A 14,541-nucleotide genomic window follows, 5' to 3' on the forward strand; every position below is an offset into this window, starting at 1 on the left:
AGCTAGCATGGCAACAAAGAAGATAAAAACCACAACATATCACTTGAAAAAATTGGAAACTGATATGAATGCAATGTTTTTATACTGTACGTTTTACTGAAAACATGATTAATGACACACAATCTGACCTTTCTGGAAGGTCATGTGTGCCGTTGTCATAATGTGTTCCTGTAAATGTGAAGAATGGTAGATTGGAGGATTGTTCTCATTCAGATTACTTCAATTACTTTTCTTAGTCATAAAAGACATGAAGTAGATCACACAAAATAAGCCATTATATCACCACAGTCTCTGTGAACCAGCACTAATCATTCTACCATTCACCAATCAAACAATCAAAGAATAAACAGGCGGACTGTTGCAAAAGAAAAAGAATCCCTCATTGAAGGGAAAGATGTATATTAATTTATGAGACGCCTGTAAAGCATCATATTCAAGTGTATATGCAGTAATCCCTCTCCTTGTTGATTTACAAAACCGGGCACGTTAGACCACAAGCCAACATGCCTTAAAAAACAACCTGACCGACCATGTCTGTATTATTCATATATGTATTAGCGCTACTAAGTTCATTGTCAATAATTTATTAGAAATAAACGGATTGACTGATGGGTTTTTTGGTGTTTCGTGACCACTCATAAGCACATTTCATACACAACTATGAAACACTTAATATTTGTCAAAATAAATAAAGTATGAATTGTGAGGTACATTTGGGGGTGCCGACAGGTTATGTCCTCCTACTTGTGTATTCTCAACACAACAGCAGCATACATGAAAATAAAGTAAAACTTTTAAAACACCTATTTTTAATGGCAAGGGGATATATATATATATATATATATATATATATATATATATATATACATTTTTTTTAAAAGTCTCACACATCCTTAACCTCATACCTCTACTATAACTCTGAGTATATCCAAACACAGGCCTACTGTGAACTTTTACATTGAAGGGGAAAAAGAGCACTTAAACAATGATGGAAACATGTTGAAGTATGTGGGCGGGGCTCTGCAGCTACCTGGAGGGTCCTGTCTGAGGCACATGCTGCAGGGAACGTCCTACCATCACTCCCAGCTGCTCTTCAGAGGAACAGACATAAGAGCGACACACACACACACACACACTTATATTCTACCTTTGAATCTAAAAAGCACATTAAACGGACATAAATAATTAGCGTTAGACAGACAAAGTGTTTTTGGTCTCATGGTACATTCTCCCTCTCCCGTTGCCCTCTATGGCTCTCTCAAATCCTTGAGCTGGCACTTTTGGAGAGTGTGTGTGTGTGTGTGTGTGTGTATATATTTGTGTGTGGGAAATTGTGTCAGTGTCAGCACTCTGCGCGAAGGGGGCTGAAAACTCCCCACGCCAGCAGGTTCCAGTGTGCCCCCCGCCCAGCACACTCCACACAGTCAGGCTTAGCCCCACAAAAGGGGGGATAACGGTTAAACAGTTGCCGTAGAGAGGAGGGGGTGATCCACGGCATAATGGGGGCTCGCCAGAACCCCACAACCCCCCTCAAAGCCTGCAACCAGTTCATTCTGGAGTCTGTTTCGATGCAGAATATTGCTACCAAAATTATGTCCACTGCCTTGATATTCCTGCTGCAATGGGAGGAGGGAGGAGGGAGGAGGAGGAGGAGGGGGGCAGTTACATGTTTAACACATCAATAATCAGATGTTGGCAATAAACCAAGACTTGTTGGTTATTGTGGATATTTTCATCGTCAGTTTATCGGAGGAATTCTGCCTTTTTTTTATTGTAACACATCATCACAAGGTGCGTGTTTGTTGCAAATGAAAGACTGAAAATAGAAGCATGCACAGATGCAGCATCACAATAGGTGCTATGGTAACAGCATCATGAAAGAGTTTGTCCCCATGGTGATCAGAGCAGGACCTCATAAGTAGACTGTGGAGGGACAGAAAGGTGGGTGGGAGGACATCATATTCTAGTTCTTTCGGTTTAGCGAAAGATGCACATTGATTCTGATTGTTTTTCTTTTGCTACTCTTAGCTGGAAAGCCCCTCTCTCTCCCCTCAAACCTAGACTGTTAAAGGCATTATAAAAAGACAGACAGACATTGTTTTTTGTTTACATCTAAGTATATTTGATGGCGAAATGCCGCGTGTGGTCCGTTCTCTTCTAATTGATATGAAAATGAGGTGCCAGGTGCTCAGGACGTGCAAGTGCAATTCAGCTCAACAGGAGAACAAGAAGGGACAAGCCACAAATTCTCTAATATGTATGCATGTTGTGATTTGAAATGAAGATGGGTTGAAGATCGTGGATTGTAGATTGTGCGTTTTGGGCCGCTGTATGTTATCTCTAACAAATTAGTGAACTCTGTGGTGCAGCTAATTCTAAAATGAGAATGCAAACGGGATGAAAACAATGTGAAGCCAAACAAATGTTAATGAGGACTATAAGGCTGATGATGATGATGAGGAGAACTGTCTTAGCCATCTCCATTAATATGCAAGTTATCGTCCTGACCTGAGCTGAAGGTAACCTACATCTGTCCTGTGCTCCGTGCCTCGGGGGCTTACAATAACTACAGCTAGCAGGCTACCAGGAACTGTGTTATGCTGTTTCCATAAGAATCAGCTGTACTCTAGTTTTCAACTCAAGCAGAACTATTTTGGCTTACAGATTTTTGTGTTGACCCAGATTTGGATCTTGAGTGTTTGAGATTGTTATAATAAATTCTACTTCACCTCGCTTCCTTTTGCTGCTTTAAACCTTCATATAGATTATAGATGCCAATACTCAGTTTACTAGGAGGTATACAGTGGGGTCCTGCAAGCCTATTTCTTAAATGCCATTAGATGAACAGACATTAGATGGGCCGATGACACCAGAATCTTTGATATATGCCTTCTCTGTGGCCCCCCCAGCATCCATGTCTATTCATTAAACTATCTTAATGGGCAAACATTCTCAGTACCTGTTTTCCTGGAATAGGGTTCAGAATTCTTTCTTTCTATTAAATAATTATTTTTATGCCTTTATTGTAGAGATAGAATAGTGGATAGAGTTGGAAATCAGGGACAGAGAGAGTGATGAATGACATGCTGGAAAAGGAACCACAAGTCTGGGCCGCCCGTCTCGAGGACCACAGTCACTGCACATGGGGTACAACCCCCAACCACTCGGCCTACGGCGCCCCAGTTTTAAAAATTGTAAGACCAGAGGAGGCCAGAGATGTGAAAGGACTAAAGTGGTCAAAACAAAGATCTGGTGATTTGTAATAAAAAGAGCAGTCAGTAATTATCAAATACATGTGGTCTGGAATTGGCAAATATTGAGACTACTAAATGCTTACAAAAGTAGGTTTCAGTTAACAAGAATGTACATGTTTATTTGTATTTCTACATTTTATCACAATGGCAAATACATTTCATTTTAAACAAGATACTTCTCGTATGCAGCATTTGTCCCCGTCTCTGACTGACAGACATCACTCAAAGCTTTCAGATGCTTCCAGCTGGCACGTCAACTCTAAATGCTCCACATTAGTTGCAGTGCTTTATAAATCTGATTAAGTTATGTCACCCTTTGTCACAAGTGGTTATATTATGTTATGCCCTCGCTGCATTTTTTCAACCATTGTGCAAGCCTCTGAAGTGGCCACAATCACTTGAGTTTAAGGATAAGTGAAAGGCTCATGATGATTTTCTGAAGATGTATTAAATTGTTCAAGGTCGGCAGGATGGGAGTGAGGGGGTGGGGGGGGGGTGGGTGGGTGGGATCGGGTCAGTGTTATACGAAAAACCTTGGAGAGACACCTTTGAAGGTCTCCCACTTGTTAATGTTTGTGCAGAGGACGATTTGATAGGGCCGGAGGTGCTGGGTAAGGAGAGGGTAAGGTGAAAGATAGAGAGAGAACGAGAGAGAGAGAGCGAGAGAGACTGAAAAAGGGGAGGTGGGAGGCTTATCTCATCAAAGACCTCTCAGGCTCTACAAGTTGCTGACGGATGAGGCAGAGACCCTGAAGCCCTCAGACCCTGAAACCTTCACAGAAAGACCGACGGACAGACAGAAGGACCTACAGAGATAGCATAAACCTGAGGATAACATATTCATTTAGGTGGAAATGACGTGGCATGAGGTAAACATGTTATTTCAATACCTTAGTGCTAAAATCTTAATGATTTGCATATCTATTTATTTTTAAATTAAGAAAAAGTGCCTAATTTATGTGAGAATTATATGGTATTTTGAATTGTTCCAGAAAAGCTGCACTCTTACAAGCCATTATGGTTATGAAGTGTTAATGTTAGCATTAGCATTTTAATGCATTTTTGTCAAGAACACATCAAAGAAAATGTGTAATAGTGTTAATATCCAGGGTTTTAAATGGTTAATATACAAGTTAAATGGACTTGTTTGTTTTACATTAAGAGATCAAATAAGTGATGTCATTTAAATGTTTTGCAGCTTTTCATAGCAGTAGATAAACATAATCATCAGCATAAAGTCTAGATAGAAGCGCACTACAATCAACAAATACATCACGTTTGTTTATGTGCTTTACCTGTGTAGCTACGCAGTCGTCAGTTCTGGCGTGCCATGATGGCAGAGCTGCTGGGCACACTGGTTTTAGTGAGTGCTGTGCTGGGGGCATCAGTTCCGGGCCTAGGAGAGGGCCCTGTGGGACCCCTTTACCCAGCTATAGCAGTGGGAGTGGTGATTGTTGCAGTGGCACACTGTTTTGGAGAAATAAGTGGGGCGCAGGTGAGTATCTAATAGGCAAACATTCGTTTGAATGACTTATTTGACCAACCCTTTTCTGTCGGTAACACAGCAGTTATTTGTGATGTAGTCATTACTTAAAAAAAAAAAAACAGTACCACAAGTTACTAAGTACCTTAGTTGGATGTGTTTAGAGTCTAAAAAAAGGATTACCCATTGTTGCAATTATTGCTCATTATGTGATTATATTATTAAATCATAATATATTGTACCATAATATATATATATATATATTACATTATTATAACGAAATACCAAGACATCCATTTAATTTACTCAGTATTAGTTGAAACTGCTTATACTATTTACAGTCAGGTAGTATAGTCCCGTCTTGTGACCTTTGTCCCAAACAAGGTCACAAGATGGGGCAAGAAGAGAAAACAAATACTCAAATCTGTGCAGATTTTTTGGTCATTTTCAAATATTGCACAATTTGACCTCTTTGGGAGAGTTATGAAAACATATGAGAAAAGTACAGGAGAAATTTCTATTTGGTTAATCTGCTTACAAATCATAGGCTAATCTTCATCTTCAAACAATCCTCTAAATGGAATGTTTTCAAATACAGACTTCAAGTGAGACTCAGAAGCTAGGGCAAAAGGTGAAGGAATGAAGACAATTTTCTTTGCAGAAAACCATACAAAACTTAAAATATATCTTGGAATATCTTTTTTTTATGATGTCAATAGAACTTTATGTGAGCAATTATTTGTAAAGAGACATTTTACATGTAGAAAGCTTGAAATATGAGAGCACATGTAGCCTCAGGAAAATACCTTAAACTGTTGTTACCCCTTTTCTGAAGGGCCACTACCCAGTCAAGGGCTCTCCAAAACTAGGAGCTTGGCCAAATAAGCATTATTTAATTGGACCATAGACCCCTGAAATGTGTGTCAACTGTCAAGCTGCTACAACTACACTTGGTTTTTGATGGTGTGAGGAGTCACAACCCAGTTTATACCAGTTTATAAGAAAAGTGAATACTAATCACAGCTGCCAGATGAATGTAAAGAACTAAAAGTAAAATATCTTCCTCTGAAATGTTTTGGTGTAGCAGTGAAAAGTAGCAAGAATTGGAAATATTCAAGGAAAGTACAAGTCCCTTAGTAATAAACTGAGCTAACTTTCACTATTACATTTTACTTTTTGTGTTATTTCATCATAGATGATATCATACTTTGTCTAAGAGTTTGTGCTTGTTCTTTCTGATCAGGTGAACCCTGCAGTGACTCTGTCTCTGTTAGCCACTCGGAGGCTGGATGTTCTCCGGGCCTTTGTTTATATAGCTGCACAGTGTTTGGGGGCTTCTTTGGGAACTGGGGCCCTCTACCTGGCCTTGCCACTCAAAACCACAGCAGAGCACTTCGTCAACAGGGTCAGTTTTAAGATGATTAGTTTTTACGATTTATATCTTTTGTCATTCTTGGTAAAAATGCCACTCATATAAAATAAATATAGTATTATTTACTCATAGTAAAATATAAGAAACCCTGCTCTTTTTTGTGAAGTGTCATGATATAACATTTGCTATGAATTTGAGCTTTACAAATAAAGATTGATTGATTAAAGTTGTCCTCTTTCCTGCTTCTCTTAAACCTCCCTCAGGTTCCGTTAGAGCTGAATGCAGCGCAGGCTCTGGGCATAGAGGTTTTATGCACCTTCCAGTTGGTCTTTACTGTGTTTTCTGTAGAGGCTCAGCGACGAAGGGAAAGTCAAGAACCAGGAAACCTCGCCATCGGATTTGCCCACACAGCCGGAGTGCTAATAGGGGTAAGAAGGCCATTCAGGTATTTTATTGAAGCAAGAGATTGTTGGTTCGTTGTCATATCATTTCAGTGCAAAGAAAGTAAGAGGAAGAGAGTGTGTTGCAAATGCATCAAAGGGCCTGGGTTGTAATTTAACCCTGATCACAGTGTTAAGAGCTCACACTTTAATGATACTCGCTTAACCAGGTGAGCTTCCAGTGTCCAGGTAAGTACACTGGACAATGTCATACACTGTGTGTCTGTGGCGGAGGATATTTTCACCTTAATCCAAAAAAACCTTCTGCGTCTAAAAAGGCATGAAGAGGTCATTAAAATGAGTGAGTAACTTCAAAGAGGTCAAATGCAGCACACTGTACAAAATAAACCAATGATTGTATTAATTATTTGTTTCCGTGTTGTTTTTGTGTCAGGGGCGGTTCTCTGGTGGGAGTATGAATCCTGCACGTTCTCTGGGTCCAGCTATCATCACTGGCTTCTGGGAAAACCACTGGGTGAGAGACAGGCTTAAAGTCATTATCTGTCTCCATGGTAACAACTGTCTAAGTGACTTTCCCATTTTATTAAAACATCTTAGAAGTATCATCAGATGCAAGCGCAATGAAAGAAGTTAACAAAGTACTTCTATACTCCAGTTCTATACTCCGAGCAGCAAGATATGTCACATTTTCTTGTCTTTGTTTAAGTAGTTATGATGTCTGGTTTACATGTATTGTTAGCCTTACATTTATCTTGAAGTTTTCTGATGATTGGACAACAAGGTCTTCCTCCTTGACCACTGCCACCATTTTTAATTAAAAGGGGGAATTCAAACATTGTGTTTATACTACTTAAAAGTAGGGTGACATTATTGGTCCAAGGCAGTCTCAATAAATACTGCTTTATGTGTGAAACCAAGCAGTTATTTGGGTTATTCTAAATCACCTATTGCTTGTATATTTCTCTTGGATTATACTGATGTCTTTCTTTCCTCTGCCTCCTCTCAGTATATTCTGTTTTCCCCCCCCCCACCTTCAGGTTTATTGGATCGGGCCAGTGCTCGGTGCTATACTGGCCGGAGTTTCCCATGAGTTCTTCTTTTCGCTCAGTGCATCTCGCCAGAAGCTGGTGGCCTGTCTGACCTGTAAGGATATTGAGATTGTTGAGACAGCCAGCATGACCGGATCATCACTTTCAACTGTCACACAGAACGCCATCAGAGCCAAACAGGCCAACAAGCAAGAAAACAACTGAGAAAACAACTTCTTTTACATAGAAGCATCCTGCAGTATGGCAGTGACTCTCTAGGAAGATGCATTGGGTGCAGATCAATAGTTGTTTTCATCATTGATGCATCTGTGCCAGCAGCTGTGAAAGTTACATTGTTCAAATATGAACCCATTTAGTATTAAAAAAATAAATCATATAACTTACAAAAAGATACAGTAGCGGAAATTGTGAGGAAAATGTGTAATTTAAAAATAGATTTTTGTTTTGTTTAAAACAGCTAATTAAAAATGTAAGTCCAGTCATAAAGATACATCTTCATATACACAAGGAGTTATACCTTCAGAGACAATTTGAGGCAGGCTGAAGTTTAGGAGGAGCAACTGAACAATAGAAGATTAAATGTAAATGTGACTCATTTAATGTTTGATCAGAAGGCGCTTCATGTTGTTCTTAAAGCTCCCGTGTCCATTTTGGTGCCTCCTGGACAAAGCTGTACATCTTATCTCTGTTGATTTTGTCTTGAACGTGTGTGTAAGTCGTGTTCAAACAAAAAAAATCTTTGCACTGAAAAATGTAGCTGTTGGGGCAACGTGCAGTAATGAACTATTAGAAATAGTCTATCTTTTTGCCGATGGTCCTCTTTGCTTTTGTAGGTCATAAAGGTCTAAATTCGATTCATCTGTTGTCAATTAATGTTGATAATTGTGAGAGAAACGCAGACTTTACTTTCTTAGAGCCTAGGATAGAATATTAGTCACCAAGCAAAACCCAACTGTAACGATTGAGTGAGAAAGAAAAGTTTTATATAACATTTAACATCTAAATATTTTATAAGCAAAAAAAGCCATTCAAAACTATTGGTCATACCAGACCAAGTGAGGCTGCAGCTGTTTAGGATTTAATTGAGTATAGGATTTCTTTATGTATTTGTTCCTAAAAAAAACAACATAAATTCTTCTGTCAAATAAAACACAGATTTACTTTATAAATTCCAACAATATGAGGAGATCTTTTAGGCCCCCATCATAGTTGTTTCATAAGCTTGGTGCGTCATTTAGATGGGCTGCAGGTTTCCCATGCTTGCCTGTCACAAGAGAATTTAAAGTAGTAGCCAATAATGCTGCATCCAGTATCGTTGAGTTCACATTTGCACATCATTAGAATTTCAAATTGAAATCATGTTGAAAAACACCCTTGTGTCTCCTCGTGTTTGACAGTCTCATTCCATGTTTGTGATTGCTTTGAAATGCTAAAGAGGTCCTGCTCCCTCGGTTCAATGATGCTCTTAATTTGCCTAACATCTCTTTCATATATATGCCTGTGTGGTACCTATTCACAATCAAATGAACCTTCATACCTCTAATAGCTCCACACATAGAACACAAGCTTTGTTCTTTAAAATGGACCGCATTGAACGTACGAGCGTGTACACTCTTGTGTGTTTGGATTTGTAAGAGACAGAACTCCATGTTATTACTCAGCCTTTATTTGTATTTGTGGGGTTTGAGTGTAAGTCCCCATCTTTGTCCTGTACTGAAATATGTTTTTTTCCCCCCCAAAATACAAAAATAAACTCATGTTTCACATTGTAATGGTTTTATACCCACCACTCCTCAGCGCCTATCTATTAGTGCTAAGTAATAAAAAACAGTTGTTATGATAAAGAAAATATTTATTGTGTATAATTGTTAATATTTGAGTCTATACATTTTTGTATTTTACAGTCTAAAAGACAAAAACTGGGTTAGCAATCTTATCATCTAGCAGTGTGATTTGAATACTCATGCAGAGTGCAAGCATACTCAAACATTAACTATTCATACACACAGAGACGCACACACTTGCACACATACACACACACACGGTACACAATTACTGCCACATTGCAGCCAGCATTTTGCATTGTGTGTGTTCTTTCTAACATGTATAAAAGGGTGTTAAAACGGCAAGCTCAGCATTCTGCTTTCATCACCCCCTGCCTCGCCTCTCTAACCGCCCCCCCCCCCCCCAAACACATGCACGCGCGCACAAACACACACACACACACTTCCACCAACGATGATGTCTCTGGACTGGTCAGCTCTACTGGACCTCCCATTTCCCTAGCTCCTAACACACAGAACTTTCAGGGCTTTGGTCGTACGTCCTTCTGCAAAACACACACAAAGACAAATACACTTCCACAAACTGAAAGCGTCTGCAGAGCATCTCCAAGAAGCCCCTCGGAAAAGAATACACACTCCCACGTGTTTTATGAATTCCTGCTTTTCTGAAGTTTGGTTTTTCCACACTTTTCTTTATATGCTAGATAGACTGACTTCAAGACTCAAAAGTCTGAGGGGAATGTCAAGTTCAGGTCTAAGAGCTAACAATCACCTATGCAACAACTTCTCCATTTATATTACATCATAATTAACAGAAGCAATACATGTGTTGAACACTTCTTAGCTACAGCTTTAGCATTGTACATTTCAAGCAATGCTTTGCTAGCTGCTACCCTTTTTGTTTTAAATTGATATATGTTTTGTCTTGTCTATATGTGGCCCACATGTTTGGGAAAGACAATAGTTTCACAGGGTCAGGCCTTTCAATGTATGGGTCAGTTCAGCGCTGTAAGCTTTGGACACTTCCGTCCGGGGCCCCAACTGTATTATCTGCATGTGTGTATATGTGTATGTGTGCGTGTCTTTGTGCAAGCATGTGTGTTTTGTGTCCTTGTCCATCAGCATTTGTGTCCCTCGATTATGACAGTTTTGATATGCCAACAGATGACATACGCCCCAAAGAAAACTTTCTCCTCTTAGCTTCACTTGCTCTTCTCCAGCAGGCTGTTCTTTCCTTGTGTCCCACTCCCCAACTTGTAGAGACGAGAAGACGCAATACTTCCAGTTGTCTCTTCATCATAAAACTCTCCACCTCCCACTCATCGATTTACACCTTTTCTCGCTTTATCTGATTCTCTTTTCAGATACACCACCTCTCATTGGGCCTCGGTCTGTTATTGGGGGGGGGGGGGGGGGGGGGGGGGCAACGGAGGGGTTAAGTTTGTTTGGTTAAGGGTGTCCAGCACTGCCACCCCCCGCCCTTGGCCCTACAGGGGGATTATGTCGTCACCTGGGGCCCCTAGGGGGGTATTATAAAGCCCCTGTCTGGCCCTCTCCCCTCCGTCAAAGAGGCTAAAAGGTCCACCAGACACTTCGTCTATCCCCTTCTCTACTTGAGAAACACCCCTTTAGCATTGATGCACACCTCCTCTTGACAGCTCATCCCACTTGAGACCTCCACCCTTACTCCCACATTTCATCACACCTATGTCTTTGCAACAGGCAGACAGAGGTGGCAAGCCAACGCAGCTAAGTTGACTTTTGTTTTTGTTGATTTGTCTATTGACATTCTAAAATCCTGTTTCATCTCAGAGCAGGCTCCGATTTTATTTTTTTGGTCAGCCATACAGCTGACGTACAGGAGGAGATCCTTAATTTTGTTATTTTGGCACTAAAAGAGGACCTTTAAAGGTATAAATTCTCATCCTAATTTGATCTTTGCGATATTTTTTCTTCTTGTGGAGAACATTTGGTGAACAGTCATCATGTGGGAGTTTCGTTCCATGAATTTTTGGCGGGCGGTCTTCGCAGAGTTCTTCGGGACCATGTTCTTTGTATTTTTCGGCATGGGTGCTGCCCTGCGTTGGACCACCGGGCCTCATCATGTCCTTCATGTGGCCCTGTGCTTTGGGCTAGCAGCTGCCACCCTCATCCAGTCCATTGGACACATCAGTGGGGGACACATTAACCCTGCTGTCACCTTTGCTTACCTTGTCGGCTCACAGATGTCTCTTTTCCGCGCCATTTTCTACATGGCTGCACAGTGCCTGGGTGCAGTGGCTGGGGCTGCTGTGCTGTATGGGGTCACACCTGGAAACATGAGGGGCAACATGGCAATGAACACGGTAAGAACTCATTATGGATATTTCAGAAACAAGTGTAGGATTGTTTGCAAGGTGAGGTCAAAGTTTTTTTGTGGGGGTTGGTTTCATCCATGAGTTTCCAATCTTGGTATCAGCTCAGGTCAAATCAATCCAGGTCAACTGTTGAAGCTATTGTTAAAACTACTTTAATGAACAAATACCTGACGTTTAATTGCATCTAATAACTCAAAGTGTTTCAGAAATGAAAGAGAAAGTCAATGATTACAAGCAGAAAATTCCATCTGTGTATCTCTAGCTGCAGCCTGGCATCAGTCTGGGAATGGCCACCACTGTGGAGGTTTTCCTCACCATGCAGCTGGTGGTTTGCATCTTCGCTGTGACCGACGAGAGGAGAAATGGACGCTTGGGGTCTGCTGCCCTTTCCATTGGCTTCTCCGTCACCATTGGCCATCTTATGGGGGTGAGACAAATGCAAACATTGCACTATTATTGCATTAAATATTGTGATAGAAAGCTGTGAAGCTCTAGATTTCCGGAACTTTTAGGACCATTAGCTGTACAACGCTTATGACAAAAGCGTCTTTTTAATGAATTGTAGATGTCTTATTGAAGCTTGACCAAGGAGAGAACCAAGTGGTAGCAGAACACAATTCCTTCAGATATTAAATTATATTTAGTAATTTAACGAAAAACTACCATAACAAGACAATCATTTGGGTTGCAGATGTACTACACCGGTGCTGGGATGAACCCTGCAAGGTCCTTTGCCCCTGCTGTGCTCTTCAGGAACTTCTTAAACCACTGGGTAAGACCTGCAATAACAGAAAGAAAGAAAGGATAACCTAACACTGTGTAAACTGCTGATTTAAAAACAAAATTCTGCCTGCAGGTGTACTGGGTTGGGCCCATGATAGGAGGTGCAATGGGTGCCCTCTTGTATGATTTCATGCTGTTCCCGCGCATGAGGGGCCTCTCAGAGCGCCTCGCCACACTGAAGGGCAGCCGGCCCCCAGAGAGCGAGACCCAGCAGGACACCCGTGGGGAGCCCATCGAGCTTAAGACACAAGCCCTATAAACCTGCCCCTGCTCCCCTTCTCCGACTGGGGCCCAGGGATGAGGGACAGGGCCCTGAGCTATGCCAGTCCTACCTCCACCGCCCCCCCATGCCTTCACACATCATTGCACAAGACTAACTCAAATACTTGCATGTAAACCAACACATAAGAATTTTGCAATGTAAAACCCGACACACAAACAGATTCAAAACCTCCAAACTGAACAGACAACAAGGCTCCTCTACCTCCAAAAGTCTTCACTCTGTATTCTGAACTGGACATTGTAGTTTTTTTTCTCTTTTATATATATATATAAATATATAAATGGTGACCAGAACCAAAACCAGCAGCCGCCTTGTCTGCCAAAACCCACCTCCTTCCTCCTCCCAGCAAAGCCTTCATCAGCATCCTGAAATAGAGCAGAGAGGTTTGGGGAGACAGGTGTTGGAAGTGTGGGGGCAGGATTACAGTTATTATTAAGGGATGCGGGTATGATATGAAAAGAGTAAGAGGGCATGGGGCAAGTGAGGGTGGAGAAGAAGTGTGGGGGTTGGGATTTGGGTAAGCTAGAAGGGGCAACACTGGGTTTGTGGTCGTTTCAAGTTGGGTTAGACCAGTGAAGATGGGCATGATTTACATTATTCATCTGATTTATCTCCATTTTAGTTTTGTTTTCTGCACTTCAGACACAAGACGTGGATGTATGATACGATTAGATTTTTCCAGGGTTTCAATATTTTCAACCACTACATTTTATCTGTGGGTTTATGTTTGTGTGTGAGTGTGTGTGGACACTTCTGCAGTTCATATGTGTGAGAGTGAGCGTGTGCATGTGTGCGCCTGCCTGTGCGTATGAGCTTGTTTGCAAGTGAGTGTGTATATGTGTGTTATGTGTGTGATCAAGATTGCAGATACAGTACTTTTTATTTCAGTTTATTTTCATTACCGCTCTCCTGTTATGTACTATTAACTTCGTTAATGATGTCAACAGTTTTAAAGACATGATCAAATCTCTTCCCCTCACTGTGGTATTCGCTATGATTTCATTTTTACATAAAACATCTGCTTCTTTGTGACGAACCAGCGCAACCAAAAAGAAAATGTTGTATCCCAGACTTTGATAGTAGTTCTGTTCATTGCAGACCAGCTGTGCAAGCTTTACATTGAGTCTCCTTTTATTTTTTGATCCTTATTGGGAGCACAAAGTGTTTCAAAACCTTTCAATGAAAATAAACATAAAAACTTGGTACATGGTATGGGTCATTCTTGTTCCTTTTAAAGTTGCATTTGGTGGAGCTGTTGAGCATGGACAAAATGTGTGCTGCATTTAATAATTCTGACCAGGAGGGGGCGATGAGAGCTCATCTGTGAGAGCATAGTTTGAGACCGAGAGCCTCACTTTCAAATAGTAATGTTTTTTAAAAGAAAATTAACTATATAAATAACAGTGGTTTTCACAGTGGTAAAAAAAAGGTTTGAAGTTTGAAGTATGTAGGGAGAAGTAGTGAAGGGAGGAGATGTTTGGGTACGACAGGGTTCACCCATAGGCGGGAATTATACTCATGTTTGATAAGATATGTGGTTAAAACTGACATTTTATGTTTATCTTCCAGTTGCCTCTGGTCTTGTTCATTGCAGCTGTAAATGTAATTCCACCTTCAAGGCCCTGAAAAAAAATAAAAATAATAATAATACGGTTTTCTAATTTTAGCTTAGGGTAAACAATTGCATACACAATCAGAAAACAACAATAAATTATTCCTGCTATCAAGTATGGTCTGGGATAGCCTATATATCATTTTCTGCTGTGCCACAGAGC

General features: G+C 40.7%; 2 protein-coding genes across 2 annotated transcripts; both read left to right on the top strand.

The window, feature by feature from the left end:
* Positions 1-3,817: 3,817 nt before the first annotated feature.
* LOC109989174 (aquaporin-4) lies at positions 3,818-9,419 on the top strand. The gene is made up of 6 exons (XM_020640833.2): positions 3,818-4,123; positions 4,558-4,749; positions 5,981-6,142; positions 6,373-6,537; positions 6,944-7,024; positions 7,548-9,419. The coding sequence occupies exons 1-6, from the start codon at positions 4,109-4,111 to the stop codon at positions 7,761-7,763; spliced, it is 831 nt and encodes a 276-aa protein (XP_020496489.1). The 5' UTR covers positions 3,818-4,108; the 3' UTR covers positions 7,764-9,419.
* Positions 9,420-10,890: 1,471 nt separating this feature from the next.
* On the top strand, positions 10,891-13,968 carry mipb (major intrinsic protein of lens fiber b). Its single transcript, XM_020640835.2, has 4 exons — positions 10,891-11,688; positions 11,963-12,127; positions 12,392-12,472; positions 12,557-13,968. Exons 1-4 carry the CDS (start codon positions 11,329-11,331, stop codon positions 12,740-12,742), a joined length of 792 nt encoding a protein of 263 aa, XP_020496491.1. The 5' UTR covers positions 10,891-11,328; the 3' UTR covers positions 12,743-13,968.
* Positions 13,969-14,541: the final 573 nt, after the last annotated feature.

This window comes from Labrus bergylta, chromosome 12 (assembly GCF_963930695.1).
Source record: "Labrus bergylta chromosome 12, fLabBer1.1, whole genome shotgun sequence".
NCBI classification, from domain to species: domain Eukaryota; kingdom Metazoa; phylum Chordata; class Actinopteri; order Labriformes; family Labridae; genus Labrus; species Labrus bergylta.

Coding starts and splice junctions, on each gene's coding strand:
- LOC109989174 (XM_020640833.2), top strand. Junction 4,750..5,980: donor GAGAAATAAGTGGGGCGCAG/GTGAGTATCTAA, acceptor CTTTCTGATCAG/GTGAACCCTGCAGTGACTCT. Junction 6,538..6,943: donor CAGCCGGAGTGCTAATAGGG/GTAAGAAGGCCA, acceptor TTTTTGTGTCAG/GGGCGGTTCTCTGGTGGGAG.
- mipb (XM_020640835.2), top strand. CDS start 11,329: ATGTGGGAGTTTCGTTCCATGAATTTTTGGCGGGCGGTCTTCGCAGAG. Junction 11,689..11,962: donor GCAACATGGCAATGAACACG/GTAAGAACTCAT, acceptor GTGTATCTCTAG/CTGCAGCCTGGCATCAGTCT. Junction 12,473..12,556: donor GGAACTTCTTAAACCACTGG/GTAAGACCTGCA, acceptor TTCTGCCTGCAG/GTGTACTGGGTTGGGCCCAT.